General features: G+C 36.3%; 1 protein-coding gene across 1 annotated transcript in view; it reads left to right on the plus strand.

The window, feature by feature from the left end:
• The first annotated feature begins 1,556 nt into the window (after positions 1 to 1,556).
• The window catches only part of OPRM1 (opioid receptor mu 1), a 63,485-nt gene continuing 45,719 nt past the window's right edge, over positions 1,557 to 19,322 (plus strand). Inside the window, exon 1 of the mRNA XM_086708188.1 lies at positions 1,557 to 2,071. Within this exon, the coding sequence (XP_086564314.1) occupies positions 1,779 to 2,071 (293 nt within the window). The 5' untranslated portion in view covers positions 1,557 to 1,778. The remainder of the gene's footprint in view (positions 2,072 to 19,322) is intronic.

The raw sequence follows: 19,322 nt of genomic DNA on the forward strand, positions 1-19,322 counted from the left end.
TGAGTCAAAGGCCAGGGCTTATTCCATTGTGCCTATTTGTCTTTCACATCAAATAAAGCTTAGACTGCTTCTATGTGTCCTCAAGAGACTAAATAATGCCAGAGAGATTTCAGTTCATTGTGAGTGAATTGATATACAAGTTCATACAAGAATATGTGGTAAGGTATTTTTATTAGTCTTTGGGAAATCTCTGTAAACTTTTATTGCTGAAATTACACCCTTCAGTATAAAAGGATAAAAATAATACTGAACATTGGCCAAGAAACTTATGGTTAGTGGAGTTTACTAATGAGTTATCTGTTTTCAAGAAAATGATAAAAAAAAAAATTGGAATTAAATGTTCTTTCCAAGCTCCTTAACCTACTCCTCTCTCTGTTCCCCAAGAAGGTTGCTTTTTACAACCAATTGGGGATACCTAATCCCAATGCTTATTGTTAAAAGACATATACATACACAAATACACACATGTACAGATATGAGAATTACTTCAGAATTAGTATTAACTTACCAAAAAACAAAGAAACAAACAACAACAACAAAAACATCTTACCCCTGGTTGATTTAAATTTTATTTCTAAAATAAAAATATTTGGGGTCTTGGAAGTGAGGTATCAAATTTTTAAGTGTATCAATATTCTTCAACCTTGTGTGGATATCAACCAGTTCCAGATATCTATGAAATTCCTCTAGGAATCTCTATAGGAGGAAACAGACTGAAATAATGCGAATGCTTGATGTTGACACACTTCTACTGAAAAGCACATGTTCATGTGCCTGGCAATAAAAGAGGTAATAAATAATTCTAAACAGATCTGTGAGAGTTAAGTGTGGAGGATCACCTTTATCTTTCGTTGACTTTCCTGAATGCCACAGTCCCCTGATTGCTGTAACCAGTTCTTGTGCCTTTTCCCCACCAGGATAGAAATCAGTTGCAACTAAAGCTTCTGCTCTAGGAGAAATTAAAGGAATATGGACTGAATGGAATAAGTTTCCTACACAAAAGTTTGTTTCTCGCTTCTTTTTCAGAAAAAGGACATTTGTTTCAGACAGGTTTGTAGGGTTGAAAATTCTCGTTCAGTGATGTAAAAACACCTTTGCTATGTGTAGACACGCAGGACTGAGACAAGGAGACTAAAGACGAGGAATTTGTGCGCCCTATGCCAAAGATTTCAGCAGACTAGAGGGCTGGAAAAGGGTTGGGGGGTAAGGATTACTCAGGTTGCACCAGGCCAATGTGCTTCCTGTCGTATTGTATTATACAGAGAAAACGGCGCTAGGAAAATAGAGTGATGTCAGCCCCCTTTCTTATGCTTTACTGCTGCCAAGAACTAACTCTCTCTCCCCCCAACCCTTCCCTCCAACTCCCTTCCCCATTCTGCTCCTCCTTAGATGTGTTTGCAGGGACGAGTGCCGGATGGGGAGACAGACCAACTCGTTAGATCGCTTTGCGCAAAATCCACCCCCCTTCTCTCTTCTCCCTCCCCTCCAGCCTCTGGATCCCGCACAGCCCTCCCTCTCCTCCCTACAGTGGTGTTGGGTTGAGGATGTGTCTCTACTACTAAGGCGAAAGGGGGCTACAAACAGTGGATAATATCAGATGCCCAGCTCTCCCCTTCTGCCTGAAGCTCCTCTCTGGCTGCACCAGGATTGGTCTCTGTAAGAAATAGCAGGAACTGTGGTAGCGGCGGCGAGAGGAAGCAGCTGAGACGCGTGGAACCTGGAAAAGTCTGGGTGCTCGCTGTTACCTCACAACGAGGTCCCAGCCAGGCGTCAGCACCATGGACAGCAGCACCGTCCCCACTAACGCCAGCAATTGCACTGATCCCTATTTGCACTCTTCAAGTTGCTCCCCAGCACCTAGCCCGGGTTCCTGGGTCAACTTCTCCCACCTAGATGGCAACCTGTCCGACCCATGCGGTCCTAACCGCACGGAGCTGGGCGGGAGCGACAGCTCGTGCCTTTCGACCGGCAGTCCTTCCATGATCACAGCCATCACCATCATGGCCCTCTACTCCATCGTGTGCGTCGTGGGTCTCTTCGGAAACTTCCTGGTCATGTATGTGATTGTCAGGTAAGGAAGGCGCCAGGGCTCCCAGCAGAGATTTCAGCAGCTAATAGGGGCTTAAAGGGACACCTGACCCCTGGGTAGTGTTTGGCGGGAGGATGAGAGAAGAGAGGTAAACAGGGGGGTATTATGGGAGCGACAGTGGATAGAGTGGTTGTTGTGAGTGCAAAAATCTACTTTTCTGTTTTTCTCTCCACTGTTAAAGAATCAAAAATTTCAGAAACAGAGAAGTTGCTTTGGTAGAAGCTGTAAGCTCCGGGGGGAAAAAAAAATAATAATAATAAGCTCTGTCTTAGAGCTCACTTACACTGAGCCAAGGGGGCTCTTGGGCACAGGAACCCACAGTCCCTTCCACAGGAGCTGTGGACACAGTAATTTGTGAATAATGAAAGAGAAATTTTAGTTAGATTTCCTAATTTGGGGGCCGATCTCCTTTTGAGTTCTTTTCAGAGAAGAACCTTGGCAACTCTCCTACCCCTGCTGGTTTCCGTGTACTTTGCTGCACCCCCTGCCCTCCTCTTTCCTTGTCACATTTGTCTCACTTCCCTCGTGGCCATCCTGAGGCCACACTCAGTGAGAAAGTTTTTCTTGTGTCTCTCCACAGTAAATAATGTTGTTTTGTTGTAATAAATATGACAGTTGGGCTGCCTAGACCATTTTGCAGTTGGCAGCTGTAGATCTGCTATGGGAGTCACAAACCGAATTGGGAATAGAGTGTGGTTCAGGAGAAATGCAGGGTATGACTGTTTTTCAAATCCTCTGAAAATGAGACCCAGTTAAAAGTGACCAAAAGCGACATAATTCTGGATTATAAACTATAATATAAAGAAGTTACAGTGGTTGCTCATGGGGAAAAAAGTGTCTTTACTCAGTGAAATTATTTCAAAAGAATTTGTGGGCCATATTCTGTTTACTCATATGCTCCAGGTTTGTTTGGCAAAGAGTGTACGAGTTTTCAATATTAATTGAGATTAATGTAGATTGCGTTAGTGCTGGTGTGTATATTCAAATCCTACATGCTAATATGGAATATGATATATTCATTTTTGTTAAAGTAAATAAATATTTTAACACCTTAAAATGGGGTTTTCTTCCTACTAGGGGTTATTTGTATGTAGTGAACATGGTATTTTCATATTTTGTTACAATATTCACTCCATCTATTCAGCAAGTATTGCAGGGCTTAATGGAGCTCCTCAATCATTAAACAATCATGTTTCCTATTATACTTTCATGATCAAGGTGCTGCAAGTTGCTTGTAATCGATTCTTTCTTATATGCCTGGTCTCTTTAATTAATGATTGTTAAAGAATAAAACTAATTTCTCTAATCTTTTGCTGAGGTATAAGATAAGTAGTGTCTCTGAGAAAAGAGCACCATCTATTGAGAAGAAGGCTAACAACAGAAGGGAAAATGCAGGAAGGAAATCAATGGAAGAATTTATTTTTGAAAACATTTACCTTGTAATAATCTAATACAAAGATTCAAAGATAAAAAAACAAGTCTAATTTGCAGTTATGATAATAAAAATAAATAAATAAAGCATAATTAAAGGACTGCTTTATAAAGAGAGAATATGATTCTCATTTGTCCTAAGAAAATTCATAGAATCACAAGCTGATAAGGCTGGAAGGGACCCTAGAGATTACCTATGCTAGATGAGTAAACTGAGGCACAGAAAATATCAGTGATTTCTTCAAGGACAGATAGTTCATTAGTTCTATAATACTGTTAGTTCAATATAATATCTATATTAGCCAATATAATTTTCTTTTTATTAGAGTGGCAAATTATGATTTGAGTTAATTCAACTAAAAGACTGACGGAATAGATTTAGTTAGCCGTAATAATGTGGAAATAATAAAGTACCCCAAATTTATGTCTGGAATCATGGACACAATGAAGAGAAATTACTAAAGTGTCTAGAAATCCTGCTGTCTGAAGCATAATCTTTTATTTCCTTTTATTTCTTCTCTTGGTATTTTCCTTCCTTATTTTTCTCCCCTCTAGTTTATGCTTTTCTATAAAGAGAGAGCCAGTAAAGCAGCAATTTGGCTGTGAAATAAGAAGGCTGGTCTTATTTCAGTGTTTAAGAGATTGCTGGTTAGGTGAGTTTGTTTTAAAGGCATCTGACCTCTTGATGGCTTGGAGACGGATAGTGACATTGCATCTTAGTGAGAACATGATATTATGCTTTACTTCTCTGTTCTAACAAAATGCAGTATGATTTGAAAACTCATCCCCAACACCCACCTGTGGCAAGTTGGGTGTTTAATTCCACAGTCAGGTAACCCTCTGGGAATATGACTGTGAAACAGAAAAATAGACAGTTTAGTGACTGATGAAGTGATGAAGAAAGCATCTGGGGTTGAAGAAAATATGTTTATTTAGCTTAGAATATTTAATTGGACTGTCTCCAGGCTGTGGTGTTTTTACTACAAAAGTGATAGTTCGGAGATATTATTGCCCCTGTTAAAAAGGTGAGTAAAATGCTAACCCCCATTAGAGTATTGAGGTAAAATGCTCACTTCCTGCTATTATTTAAAGTTCAACAAATACTTTTGAAAGGTCAAGTACAATTAATGGTCAAGTTGCAGTTTCCTAACCAGATTAAGGTAATATTTATTAGTATGTTTTAATACACCAAGTGAATCATGAGGCTCAGGTGACTATGGCAACCAAAACAACAACAAAAATAACTGCTAATGCAGATACCATGATTAATACTGCTCTGTTCTGTCTCAACTCCATCATCATCATACCTTCATCAACAACATTATTAAATAGTATAACTGAAGTAGGATTCTTACACAGTGCTGTTCTGAAAAACATGAGGGAGAAAAAGAGATACCATCGCCATCAAATGATCTAAAGATTTAAAATCCAGATGTCAAATGATAGAAATGCTATAGCTATTCATCACACAAAAACTTTTTTTGGTTTTAAAGAAAAAAATTACTTGCAAGATAATATTATAAAATTTACCACACAAATTCTAAAAACTGTGGTGATAAAATATTACAAAATGTATTATTGTCAAGAATATTTTTTAAAAAATCAACCGGAATAGTACACAGAGTTATAGCCACCAGGAATGTTTCATTTTTTGAGAGCACTTATCCAAAGCACAGAATTAATCATAAATATAAAAGTTGATATTGTCCCAGATGTATTTATTTTTGTAAGTTTTTTTTCCAAAAAGATTTGTCCATGTAGTCGTGAACATTGTCTATGCAGACACTGTTAAGAAAGAAAGAAAGAAAGAAAGAAAGAAAGAAAGAAAGAACAGAAAGAAAGAAAGAAAGAAAGAAAGAAAGAAAGAAAGAAAGAAAGAAAGAAAACAGAAAGAAAGAAAGAAAGAAAGAAAGAAAGAAAGAAAGAACAGAAAGAAAAAAGAGAAAGTAGAGGGTTGGAAACTGTTAGATCTCTATGAGTTGTGTAAATCATCCTGACCAATAAAGTTCCAATGAAGAGTGCCAAATGAATGATATTGCCTTCATTTTTCAGATTACTTCTTAATTTGAGTAGATAAATTCTCAATATGACCAGTTACCAGAGCAGAGAATGTATATATATGCAAGATGTTATTGTCATTTTTCTTTCACTAAAAAGTATTTCTGACTTTAAAACAAGTCCTATGAGCTCATACTTGTTTTATATACTAAATATTTGATTCAGATTTAAACTACAAAATGAACAGGCATGACTGATTAGAACAGAAGTATAAGCTTTTTTCCTCACTTCAGATATAAGTAGCTGAAAAAATAAGCAATAACAATGTTTTATCTAATATATATATATTAGATATATATTTTATATATATATTATATATATATTTTTTTATCTAATACACACACACACACACAAATACGTATATACATATGAGTTAATTTTAATGCATAAGTCCCTGAATATGGTCGCTAGTAATTTTAATAAAATAAAAAAAGATAATTGTTTATTTAGAAAGCTCAAATACTAACAAAGCTTGCTTTCTTTTTTAAAACTATAAAATATCCTAGTTAGAGGATGATTTTTTTTGAGGATGGATTTAAAGGAAAAAAAATCCTACTAAATAAAAATCTGTCCTTAACATAACGGTTTACATGAAAATATAAGAATTTACTTGTATTCCTTTTACTTGCAATACAGAGCTCCTGGTAGTATTTCTTACAGTGTCAACTTTAACTATTTCACATATAGGTGCTAATTCTACCATAACACTGTTCTTCACTGTGTCCTAAAAACACTAAGTTGCTTTTCATTTCCTCTGTGGTAGGTTGTGTTTCTGTCATCTACAAAGAGTTATCACTGAGTTTCTTTTCTTTCTCTCCTTTCTTTCTTGAAAGAATGAGCTATCTTATATTTTATTAAATGTTTCCAGCACAAAGGAATGTATAGAGAGTAATAAGATTCTTCACCTTCAAAAATTATATGTATAATTATAATAATTATATATACTAGTAATATATATTATATATTACACATAATAATATATATTATATACTTTATATAATATACAATACATGATTGTATGTTTTATATATTATAAGTTGGGGCACCTGGGTGGCTCAGTCGGCTAAGCATCCGACTTAGGCTCAGGTCATGATCTCATGGTTCGTGGGTTCGAGCCCCACATCAGGCTCTGTGCTGACAGGCCTGTTTCAGATTCTGTCGATCTCTCTCTCTCTCTCTCTGCCCCTCCCCCACTCGCGCTCTGTTTCCCTCTGTCTCAAAAATAAACATTATATATTATAAGTAATCCATAATATATAACAATTATATATACATAATAACCTATAATATGTAAATTATATTATACATATGCTACATATATATAAGAAGCAGCCTCATTTCTCCTATTATACTGACTCCCCAGAGACTATTATTATTGTAACTTTGGTGGCTATTATTCATAGGCATATTTTAAACTTTTATTTTTGCTGTGCTTCCATAAAGTATAATCTTTTAAACATGTTCTTTGAACTTTATATATTAAATGTTTATATTTTATATTAATGTGAATAGACATAATTTCACTATTTTCCCAGAGTTGTTCTAGTTCCAGCAGATCATAGAAACGAGATGGTAAAGAATTAACTCTCCTTAATACTGTTAACTTATCTCTAAATCTGTGTTAAAAATTATTGTGAAGATTTCTTCACAAGTGTTTTCCTGAACAAATATTTTCATTAATACTTACATGCAGTATTTGGGGAAAAACTTCTGGCAACTGCTACAATAAGTAAATCTTGTGAATAAAACCTAGGTATAATTTCTCTACTTCTAAGGAGGAAATAAAAATAATTGGTTTCTGACTACTTCAAAATGTCATTCATGCTAAATGCTAACAATCCTTACTTTGGGATTTTGAATGTCTTAGAGAACTCTTTACACATGAAAGTTTAAAATGTTATTTCTTCTAGAATTCCGCTTTAGGTATTAATTGAAATAAAATTATTTTGGTTAGCAGGAGCAGATAAACTGGTTTTGATAAATAATGTAAAACAGTTTGACATCTTAAAATATATTAACAATAAATACCAAGACTAAATGTTGTGTGAAGTTTTTAAAATATGTGAATTTCATATTTTTAATCTTCATAAAGATTAATGTATATGAATTAACTAAAACAACGATTTATGACCATAGTCTCCAAACTTGTGTTTAGATGTAGACATTTACTTCAAGAACTCCTAAGTCAATATATTGGAGTGCCTGGGTGGCTCAGTAGGTTGGGCAATTGACTCTTCCATGGGCATTCAGCTCAGGTCATGATCTCATAGTTCATGGGATCAAGCCCTGTATTGGGCTCCGTGATGAGAACACAGAGCTTGCAGAGGGATCAATCTCTCCCTCTCTCTCTGCCCCTCCCCTGCTCCTATGCACTTGTGATCTCTCTCTGTCTCAAAATAAATAAGTGAACTCTATTTAAAAAAACAAACTCATAAGCCAATATATAAAGGAAATCAAAGGAGCTATTCAGGATGAATCACATGCTGGGGCCACAGAGCACTGCTCAACTGCTAGCCCCATCCTACCCTCCATTGCTGTCCTCAGAGCACTTTCATGGAATTTGCAGAGCTCTCTCAGGTAATATTTTAAAATAGTGATTTTCATATCGTTTCAGACCTTTGTTGTACCTCACCTCTCATCCTGCTGTTCACCTTTGACTTCAGTGATTAGTATGGCCGTTAGTTTTGTCCGGATATATCTTGGCAACTTTCTACCCTAGCTGCATCTATAGCCCTTGTTTTCATCCCTGGAACTTCTCTGACTCTACCACCCTCCACAGAAATCAGCCTGGTATTCACAGGTGAGAATGTGTGAGGAAGTTGCCACCCACGAAAGACACCTTGACTGGGGAAATGGGAAGCTGTGGACAAATGGTCCCCTCTGCTTCCCTCTACCCTTAGGTACACAGTTCTGAGGAGCAGACCACAAGGCACATTAGAAACTCTGGTCTTCATTGTGACCATTTCAAGAACATGCTTTTCCTTCTTTCCTTTTTACCTTCTACTCCCCCACTTCTGTTCCCACTTGTATTCCCTGCAAATGCTTTCCAAAATGATTTACCTTCACACCAATTTCTGTCTCACTCTGTAAAGCTCATCATTCCTGTTATTTTTATGACTGGTTACAATGTGTTGGCACAGTAAAATCCAATTAATAAATAGGCCTTTGCCAATTCATTAAATATAGGTTTTCCTGAATAATTAAAAGTTCTTAAGAAAAATTCTAATCGGTATCCCATGTTAGAACAATGAAGAGAATTCATGAGCGAAGCTTTTCCTTTTATTAGTTTTCCTGTTTCAGGATTCAGGAAAGGCTTTAGTAGATTTTCCCTTAATGGACAGGAAGGAGGTAACAGTCATGTGTAGTGTTCAGATTCCTTCTTGAGTTCAGGGTGATGGTAGCAATATGCTCTCAGATATGTAAAAGAAATAAATAAAGCCTCCTGTGCCTTCTAATAAATTATCTGAAGACAAAAACTACCACCCCCTTCTCCACTCGTTCCAAGTTATATAATACCCATAAAAGTTCTTATGATAACTAAATTCAAGAAAATTTCAGGGTCCTCAAAATGAGCTGAAACAACAGATAAAAGAAATGTCGTATACAATAAACATCATGTAATGAGTTTGTCTTCGCATCTCCTTTCCCTAGTCATCCATTCTTGCTTCAGGCCATTTTATTTCCCCACAAATTCTTCAGGCTGAGGGTCTTTGAATTCAAGATATACATTGTAGAATATAAAGGTCACATAGAAAAAATGTTTTTTTGCTTTGGCTCAGGACCCCAAGTGCCACTTGTGGCTCAATTTCAAACGGTTCTGTGCCTCATTCTCCTCATCTGTAAAATGTAAGAATTGAACTGAAAAACTCTTGAAGTCCCTTCTAGTACTAAGAATTCCTATGGCAACTTCAAGGACTACTTCTCCATAATTTTGCAGCTACACTATCTAGAGAAAAAAGAGTAATGATTTACCAAGTTAAATAATGTTGTTTTCAATTCCATCTCACCCTCTTGCATTTTAGATAAGCTCAAATGGATTCTGTCAGAGAGAGAAATTGCTGAGATGCCAGTTTGGTGTCAATTAATATAATGAGCCAGACCGAAGGCAACAGTCAAGGCTTCATTCACTTACTGTGAGAGTATAAGCAAGACACAAAACAAGATAAAAGTGTCCGCTCCCCAAGGTTCTGTTTTTCCCCCACATTAAGGCACCAGGTCACAAGAAGAGCTAGGAGCGGGAAAGTATTGAGTCAGAGAGAAGAGTTTCTTCAAGGACTCCTGATAAGAAGGTCTCAGCAGAGACACCTGGAAATAGCTTTGTCAAGGCCTACTCAATAAGAAGGCTCCAAATGGAGGCAGTTGGACTAGTGATGCATATACATCTTAGAGCATTGCTGTTGAGGTGGAAGAGGGGCATGAGTCCTTGAACACAAATGCCTCCAGAGTATATACCAAGTCTCTTGTGGGGAGGACAGCTTCTCCCCATGAAGTCTACCAAGTAGAGCCTTTGTAGTTGCCTATGGTTGAGCCTCAAAGGTCACACACAGTATATGGCCTGGACTCAGACTTCTCAGATTCAGCTTAAACCCTGACACTTCTCTTTCCTCTCCTGTTCTCTCCCCCTCCACTCCTTTTCTCCTCTCCTCCCTCTCGAACTCCCCCTCTCCTCCTTCCCCCTCCCTCCCTCTCTCTCATTCTCTTTTTAATTCATGTAAAGATTATTTTAATATTTGCTTTCAGAAATTAATTATATTCAGGATGTTGCATTCTAAAGTAGGGCAGATAGGACTGTTACACATGAGGGAACCCTGGATGGGTTCAAATGAGAGAGATCATTCTGTTCTGGATATAAGTTTCTGCCCAGGCAAGAATATTGTCAAGTATGTTTTTTAAATTCAATCATGTGTTATCTTATTAGTTGCATATAAGTAGGTGTCCTAAAGAGATTCAAATGTAATCATTCACACTTAGTAAAAATTATTCTTTGTAATTTAAGGTTTAAATATATTAAACCAACATGATACATTCAGTCTCCAAATATGCTACATATTAATTTCTTCTATAAATTTTTATTTTCCCCTGTCATCTACTTTTTCTAATAAAATCCTTATTCTTCAAGTCTCAACTTAAAGCCATTTCTCTTTGCAGCCTCCCCAAAGTACTTCTACAACCAAGTTCCCTGCACTGTAACCCATGATAAAGGCTCTGATTGTGAAAAGTCTGGGCATTTTCTCATGCTTTTACAAAATGTCACTTGATAATCCTTGAAGACTTGATAGACAACTATCTCTCTGTGATAGTTAAGAAATGTGATAGTTGTTCAAAGTTGAACAACAGAAGCATTCATCTTTGAAATATTTTGTAATTCAAAGTTTTCAGCATTTCAGATTCACCTCAAAGTATTCAGATGTAAATTCTGATTCAGACAATTCTCTCAATTCACTGCTTTATTCATGGGTATTTAGCTTTTATAACTTGAATCATGAAAACTGATCTGTATCACTGGATTAATATCAGAAAATCATAAATTCACATACACACACATATATCTATATGTGCATATATGTGTAAGTCCAAAAACATTAAATTGGAAATAGATTGTGCTCTTATGATTGAAATACAGAAAGATTTTAAAGAGTGAAATTACTAAAAAGTTAATACAGTTAGTTCTCAATATTCATGATAGTTATGTTTTATGAAGTCATTGTGATTAATAAATTAGACAAGACTGAAGCTTTGCTTCTAGGGAAGATTTAGGGTTACGTTCCTGTGAGCCACAGTCACATTTGCATCAGTTAATCAAAACATAACTTTCTGTTATTTGTGGTTCTGTATAAAGGCATCCATTTAATCTTTATTGTCGATTCATTAACATTGAATGCACAGTCAACAGCATTGTAACCAATGTCTGCATGAAACTCATCTAAGATATTAGACACATCACTGCCATCTTATACTTAGGCACACCAGACAGCACTTCAGCACTCTGTTTGAGGTCAATTTTAAATAGTAAGATTACCGACAAACAACGCAAAAATGCTATAAACGTGTCACAGAAAGGAGACATTTGTAGTCTGAGAGTTGAAATGGGAAGGCAGAGTGTTGCTTTGTTTGACCTCCGCTGAAAACTTGTCCATCAAAGCAACTCAAAGTTTCTGTCACTCTGTACATAACTGCAAATGACCATAAAAACACATCAGTATAGAGTTTAGGGTTAAAATAAAATTTAACAAGCAAGGTTGTTTGCAAATACAGAATCCATTAATAATGAGGATCGACTGCATATACAAATGTTTTCCCAGGAAATATTTTAAAAACAGACCTGAAGAAAAAAATCAGAAAGCATGTTCCATATTAAATATGATTACAATTTCATGTCATGAAGGCACGTTTTGTATTTTTAATCATTATTTATCATAATCAAAGGGAATAGCTTGAAGACAAAATGGGTTCCCATATGAATCAGTATATCACTAGATACCTATATTAGCACACAAATTTAAGAACATGCATGATGCACAAGAGTCCCTTTTTCTCCATATCCATGCCAGTATTTGTTATTTCTTGTCATACTGACATTCATGAAGTGATATCTCACTGTGGTTTTAATTTACATTTCCCAAATGCCTAAAGATGCTGAATATTTTTCCATGTACACATTGGCCTTTTGTATATCTTCTTTGGATAAATGTCTATTCAGGTCCTTTGCCCATTTTTTAATTGGGTTTTTTGTTACTGAGTTATATGAGTTCTTTATATATTTTGGATCTTAACCCCTTATCACCTATATGGCTTGAAAATATTTTTCCCATCCCATGGATCATCTTTTCACTTTGTAAATGATTTATTTTGTGTGTCTAGAAGCTTTTCAGTTTGATATAGTGCTGTTTGTTTATTTTTTATTTTGTTGCCTGTGTTTGAGTTGTCATATCTAAAAAATCATTACCAAGACCCATGTCAAGGAAACTTGTTCCTATGTTTTCTTATAGGAGTTTCATGGTTTCAGGTCTTACATATAAGTCTTTAGTCTATTTTGAGTTAATTTTTGAGAGTGGTGTAAGATATGGGTCCAGTTTCATTCTTTTACATGTGAATATCTGATTATCCCAGCACCACATATGGAAGAGACTGTCTTTTCACCATTGAGTATTCTTGACTCCATTGTCAAATATTAGTTAACCGTATATGTTTGGGTCTGTTTCTGGGCTCTTAATTCTGTTCCCTTGGTCTATTTGTCTCTTATTAGGCCAGTACCATACTGTTTTGATGACAATAGTTTTATAATATAGCTTGCAATCAGGATATGTGATGTCTCCTGTTTTGTTCTTCCTTCTCAAGATTTCTTTGGCCATTCAGGATCTTTTTTGGTTTCCTACAAATTTTAGAAGTGTTTTTTTCTACTTCTGTAAAAATTCCATTGGGATCTTGATAGGGGTTGCATTGAATCTATAGACGGTTTTTGGTAATATTGACATTTTAACAATATTAAAATGGGTTGGGTTCTCCCAACACATAGTATGAGATACTTTTCCATTTATTTGTGTCCTCTTTGATTTCTTTCATCAACATCTTATAGTTTTCAGAGATATTTTTTTATCTCCTTAGTTAAATTTATTCCTAAGTATTTCATTGTTTTTGATGCAATTGTATATGAAATTATTTTCTTAATTTCTCTTCCTGATAGTTTGATATTAATGTATAGAAGTGCAGCAAATTTTTCTGGATATTTATTTTGTATCATGCAACTTTATTGAATTTATTTGTTAATTCTAACAGTTTTTTTGGTGGAGTTTTTAGGATCATGCATATATATAGTATCATGTCTACAAATAGTGACAGTTTTAGTCTTCCTTTATAATTTGGATTTTTATATTTCTATTTCCTTTTCTTTTCTTTTTTCCTAATTGCTATGGCTATGACTTCCAATACTATGTTGAATAAAATGGCAAGAATGGGCATCCTTTTCTAATCTTTATTCCTGAGAAAAATTTTCAGTTTTTCATTGTTGAGTACTATGTTAGCTTTGGGCCTGTCATATGTGGCCTTTATTACATTGAGGCACATTCCCTCTATACCCACTTTATTGAGATTTTTTATCACAAATGCGTGTTGGATTTTGTTAAATGTTTTATATGCATTTATTGAAATGATCACATGATATTATCCTTCATTTTGTTAATGTGATGTATGTGTCACGTTGATTATTTGCAGATGTTGTACCATCCTTGCATTCCTAAAATAAATCCCACTTGATCATGGTGCATGATCCTTTTAAAGTATTGTTGAATTTGGCTTGCTAATATTTTGTTGGGGATTTTTGCATATGTTCATCAGGAATATTGGCCTGTAATTTTATTTTTCTGTGGTGTCTTTATCTGATTTTCATATCAGGGTAATGCTAGCCTTATAAAATAAATTTGGAAACATTCCCTTCTTTTCAATTTTTTAGAAAATTTTGAGAAGGACAGGTATTAATTATTCTTTGAATGTTGGGTAGAATTCACCAGGAAAGACTTTTGATCCTGGACTTTTTTTGTTGGGAGGTTTTGATCAACGACTTGATCTCCTTGCTAGTAATCATTCTTCTCAGGTCTTCTATTTCATCATGAGTCAGTTTTGTTAGGTTGAATGTCTTTATGAATTTATCTATTTCTTCTAGGTTGTCCAATTTGTTGACTAAAATTGTTCAGAGTAGTCTATTATGATCTTTTTTATTTCTGTGATATGAGCTCTAACTTCTCTTTTTCACTTCTGATTCTATATCTATCTGTCTGTATGTCTGTCTATTTATCTTTCTCTTAGTGAGTCTAGCCAAAGGTTTGTGAATTTTGTTTATCTTTTCAACTCTTACTTTTATTAATTTTTTCTATTGTTTTTTTAGTCTCTATTTCAATTATTTCCATGTTATCTTTGCTGTTTCCTTTCTTTACACTACCTTTGGGGTTTTTTTTTTTTTTTTTTTTTTTTTTCTAGCTTCTCTGGATGCAGAGTTAAATTGTTTATTTGGGCTTTCCTTGTTCCCTGAAATAGGACTGTACTGCTGTAAACTTCCCTTTTAAAATTGCTTTTGCTTCATCCCGTAGATTTTGGACTGTTGTATTTCCATTTTAATTTGTCTCCAGGTATTTTTTTTATTTCTCCTTTGATTTTTTTTTTTACTCATTGATTTCAATAGCATGTTATCTAATATCCACACATTTGATTTTTCGAATTTTCTTCCTGTGATTGATTTCTAGTTTCATTATATATTTAACAGTCTATATCAAGTTAATAGCATCTTAAGTTTGAACATGTTCTAAAAGTTCTATATTTTTACTCCCGCCCCCATGTGTTCTGTTTCTGATACCATATTTAGCATCTTTTCTTTTGCCTATCCCTTAACTAATTATGATAGTTATAGTTAATTTTACTACTTTTGTCTATTAACTTTCATATTAACCTTGTAAGCGGTTAATCTACTGTTTACTATATATTTGCATTTATTAGTGAGATTTTTACTCCCATATGTTTTCCTGTTACTAATTAATGCATTTTCTTTTCAGCTAAAAAAAAAATCCCTTTAATATTTCTTGTAAGTCAGTTTAGTGTTGACAAACTCCTTTAGTATTTGTTTGTTTGGAAAACATTATCTCCTTTTCAGTCTGAATAATAACCTTGCTGGGTAGAATATTCTCATTTGGAAGTTTTTTTTTCCTGTCAGCACTTTGACTATATCATGCTACTCCCTTCTGGCCTGCAAAGTTTCTACTGAAAAATTAACTGATAGTCTTATCAATTTCCTTTGTATGTAGCAAGTTGTTTTCTCTTGTTGCTTTTAAAATTTTTCTCTTTATATTTAACTTTTGACATTTTAATTATAATGTGTCTTAGTGTAATCTCTTTGGGTTCATCCTATTTGTAACTCTGTTTGTTTCCTGAGCCTAGATGTCTCTTTCCTTCACCAGGGAAGTTCAGGGAAGTTCACCAGGGAATTTTTCAGCCATTATTTATTTAAATAACTTTTCTACCTCTTTCTCTCCCTTCTACATCTGGGGCCTCTGTATGTAGATGCCTTTTCTTTTGATATTGTCCCAAGGGTCCTTTAAACTATCTTCATTTTGTTTAATTCTTATTTCTTTTGTTCCTCTGGGTAATTTCCGCTGCCCTATAGTCCAGGTTGCTGATCCATTTTCAGCTGGTTTTGTCTTGTTCTTTCATTTGGAATACATTCTTTTGTGTTCTCATTTTGGGCAGCTCTCTTTTTCTCCTTATTAGATGAAACAACTCTCTCTTCAAGTCTTGAAAAAGTGGCCTTGTGTAGGACATGAACCTTATCATTCAACCTTGCCCTGGATTTTGGTTGTTTCTCAGACTTCTTTGATTGTCTAAGTAGCATGATTGGTTTTTGATGGGTCCTAGTTGTTGAGAGTATGCCAAGACCTGTCAGAGTTCCAAAGGTTTGGATCTCAGACAGGGCCTGGTTTTAGGCTAATTGTAAGACAGATCCTCTGGCACCAGCTTTTAAGATGATAGATAGATGATAGATAGATAGATAGATAGATAGATAGATAGAGATAGAGATAGAGATAATCTTATGTATATATAGATGGGTCTGCAATCATAAACCCTGCTGATTTCTAGACCAGGAAATTTGGAGGTATCCCCTCAGCAACACTGGCAAAAAAATTCATTAGTCATATATATAAAATCTCATTTCTTGGATGCATCAGGGAGCTGTAGCAAGGTCAAGGAAGGGCTCTAATATGGTATCTCCATGCCCACACTCCCTGGGAGCACTGCTGTAGCATCTGGATATGTGGCAAACCTGAAGCCTGACCCTCAGGCTGAAGCTCCAGGACAAGAAAATAGGCATTTGTCTCATGAAGACTGGGGACATGTTTTAGTCAGCTGTTTGTTCAGTACCTAGGGATGGTAGGCTGCTAAGAACTGTCTCTCTGATTATCTCAGACTCATAAGGCTCAGAAACACAATTCCCACTGGCCAACAGAGCCAGGCACTCAAGAGGCCTGTCTTGTGTGGGCTGCACATGTCTATATCTGTGGCGAGGCTGGCTGTGGTTGTGACATACCAGGACTGGGACAGGACAACCCACAGCTGAGATGCAATGTGAGGTACTTGTATGTCTAGCTATGGTGCATGAGGGGCAAGACACTCAGCAACAATGGCTGCAGTGTGAGGGAGTGAGGCTCCCACTAGAACTAACAGGCCAGAAGATGGGTGCAAAAAATGGTACCCACCAGCCCCGGCACCAATAAGGCAGAAGGTGAATGCAAATATGGCACCTGCCAGCACCTCCACCCCCAGAGTGAGTCTCAACAGGTTCTTGCCTTTCTGGCAGATGCTTTAAGGTTAACATAATGAGCCCCCTGATATGGATTAGTCGCCTTTCAAATTGTTGCTTTTTTTATGGGTCCCCTTGTAGTGGGTCTATGCTGAACCTTTTGAGTGGATTTCTGTTCCTCATAGCCCTATTGTTCTCCTGGAAGTAAGCCCTGTTTGTTTATGTTTTTTAAAGTTTATTTATTTATTTTGAGAGGGGGGCAATGCACACAAGCAGGGGAGGGGCAAAGAGAGGGGACAGAGAGAGAATCCCAAGCAGGCATGGGGCTTAAACTCAAAAACCATGAGATCATGACCTGAGCTGAAGTCAAGCGTCTGACACTTGACCAACTGAGCCACCTTATCGCCCCCAGTCCTGTTTGTTTTTAAGGCCAAACTCTAACTCTTTGGTGGCTCATTTGTCTGATGCAGTTCCCAAGGGGTGCCTGATATGTGACAAGAAAACCCTCACTCATCAAGGGACAAGTTCTGTATTATAAGAACCCTCCTGACTATGGTCATTACACCTGGGGTGGGGTTTCTTGCAAGGCCATGTCTCTGCCTCTTCTACCCATATTGATGTAGCCTTTTTATCCTTTTTTGTGTAAACACTGTTCAGCTAGCTTTCAGTTCCTTTTCAGAAGGAAATGTTCCACATATAGCTGTGGGTCTGTTGTGTTTGTGGGAGGAGGTGAGTTCAGGATCCTCCGATACCATTACCTTTAACCCTCATCCCCCCAGAAAATCAGCAATATTCATTACCATCCTTAGCCAGTGATTAGGGAGCAAGTGCTTAGAAAATAGCATGCTGAAAATTTTTCTCAATTGGACATGCTTTGTGGTTATCTTAAATCAGTGCAATTTTTTAGGCTCTCTCACAGTATTTTCATCTTCAACTATTTGAAGCTTTCAGGAAAAATTGAAACTGTCATCTGCAAATTCATATTAACTTCTTAGCAAATACAAAATCTGTCCTCAAAGACACCTATGTCTGCACACCAGCCACTCTGCACCCACCCCCATGCACCCAGATGGTGACTGGCAGCTTCATTTCACTCAACCTCTCATTATGCCCTTTCAGGCACAAAAGCTCACTGGTTGGATTTTTTTTTCTTTTCTTTCTGATTTATGTAACTTGCTCATTTTAAAAAAATTGTTTTCTGCAGTTCTCCAAGTTTCCTTTGAAAAATGTTATCTTTTGTGTTTTAGGACCAGGCTGGCTAGCTCGATAAAAAGGAGCACTAGTTATGCCAAAGTATTCTGTGGTGTTTGTAACCCCTTGGTTTCTTGTCCATGGTTTTACTCAATGGTTTTTCTAAGGACTCTCTGAAGTCTCTTTTCTGCCTAACTCCACATCTTTAATTTGGTTCCCATCTGTCTCCAAATGACTGAATCTTTGAATAGTTGTGCTCAGATAAAACTTTCTGGCATGTACAGGAATTCTTTAGATTAGCCAGATAGATGCTGGGTCTAAGTCTGCAAGGAGAGCAAAGTTGAGGAGAGATTTAACTGGGTGATATATAGTCCAGCCAAAAATTCTAAGGTTCCCAGAATCTCTTAAATGAGAATGAGATCTATATTTTATCAAGGAATCCAGACAGGTTAAAATAAATCATTATTTTTTTCCAATTAACTTATTAACTCATGGAACATCATAACTATTGCATAAGTCCTTGAAATATGCTTAGACACATAGAAGAAGGCCTCCCAGATCATCTATTCCAGTGGTGCTCCATCTTCATTGCATATCAGAATCACCCGGGAAGCCTTAAAACAAAACTAAAGGCCTAGCTCCACCTAAGGCTATGGTTGATTAAATCAGAATCTCTGGGGTTAGTTTTTAGACATAGGCAAGAAGGCCTCTTAATGTGCAGCCAAGATTTAGAGGCACAGATCTGGTTCAACCTATTCACTTCATGGAAGAGGAAATGGAGTCTTATCTGTCCAGGAGGTTTACGAGGTCTGTTCATACGCCTTGCTTCTCTGAACTTTAAGTTGTTTATAGTAAAAGTAGTAAATTAAACCACCTCTCAGAAAAGCCAAAGTTCAGGGTGTTTTCAAAATTTCCCTAAAATTGACCAATTGGCTCTCTTCCCAATAGGCATGGTGGAGCGGGTAGAGTCCTAAGAAGACTCATGTTTGAATCTCTGCCCCTTGCTAGTTAACATTGTCACCCATCCTCCCTAAATCGTACTAGTAAAACTTTACTAGAGAAATAATAACCATATTCAATCTCACATGGATTTTAGGTCCAAATTAGATAAGATATATGGAAGTGTACGATGAACATTAAAAGTGCTATATAAAAGTAAGGAGTTTTGTTACTTGTTCCCCTCCTACTGAGAATTCATCTTCCCACCCATTAGGCTCACGCCATTAGCATGTAGTGTCTCAGCACTCACCCAATGCTTTGCTTTCTCATAGG

This window comes from Puma concolor, chromosome B2 (assembly GCF_028749965.1).
Source record: "Puma concolor isolate L17-30 chromosome B2, mPumCon1.1.hap2, whole genome shotgun sequence".
NCBI lineage: Eukaryota > Metazoa > Chordata > Mammalia > Carnivora > Felidae > Puma > Puma concolor.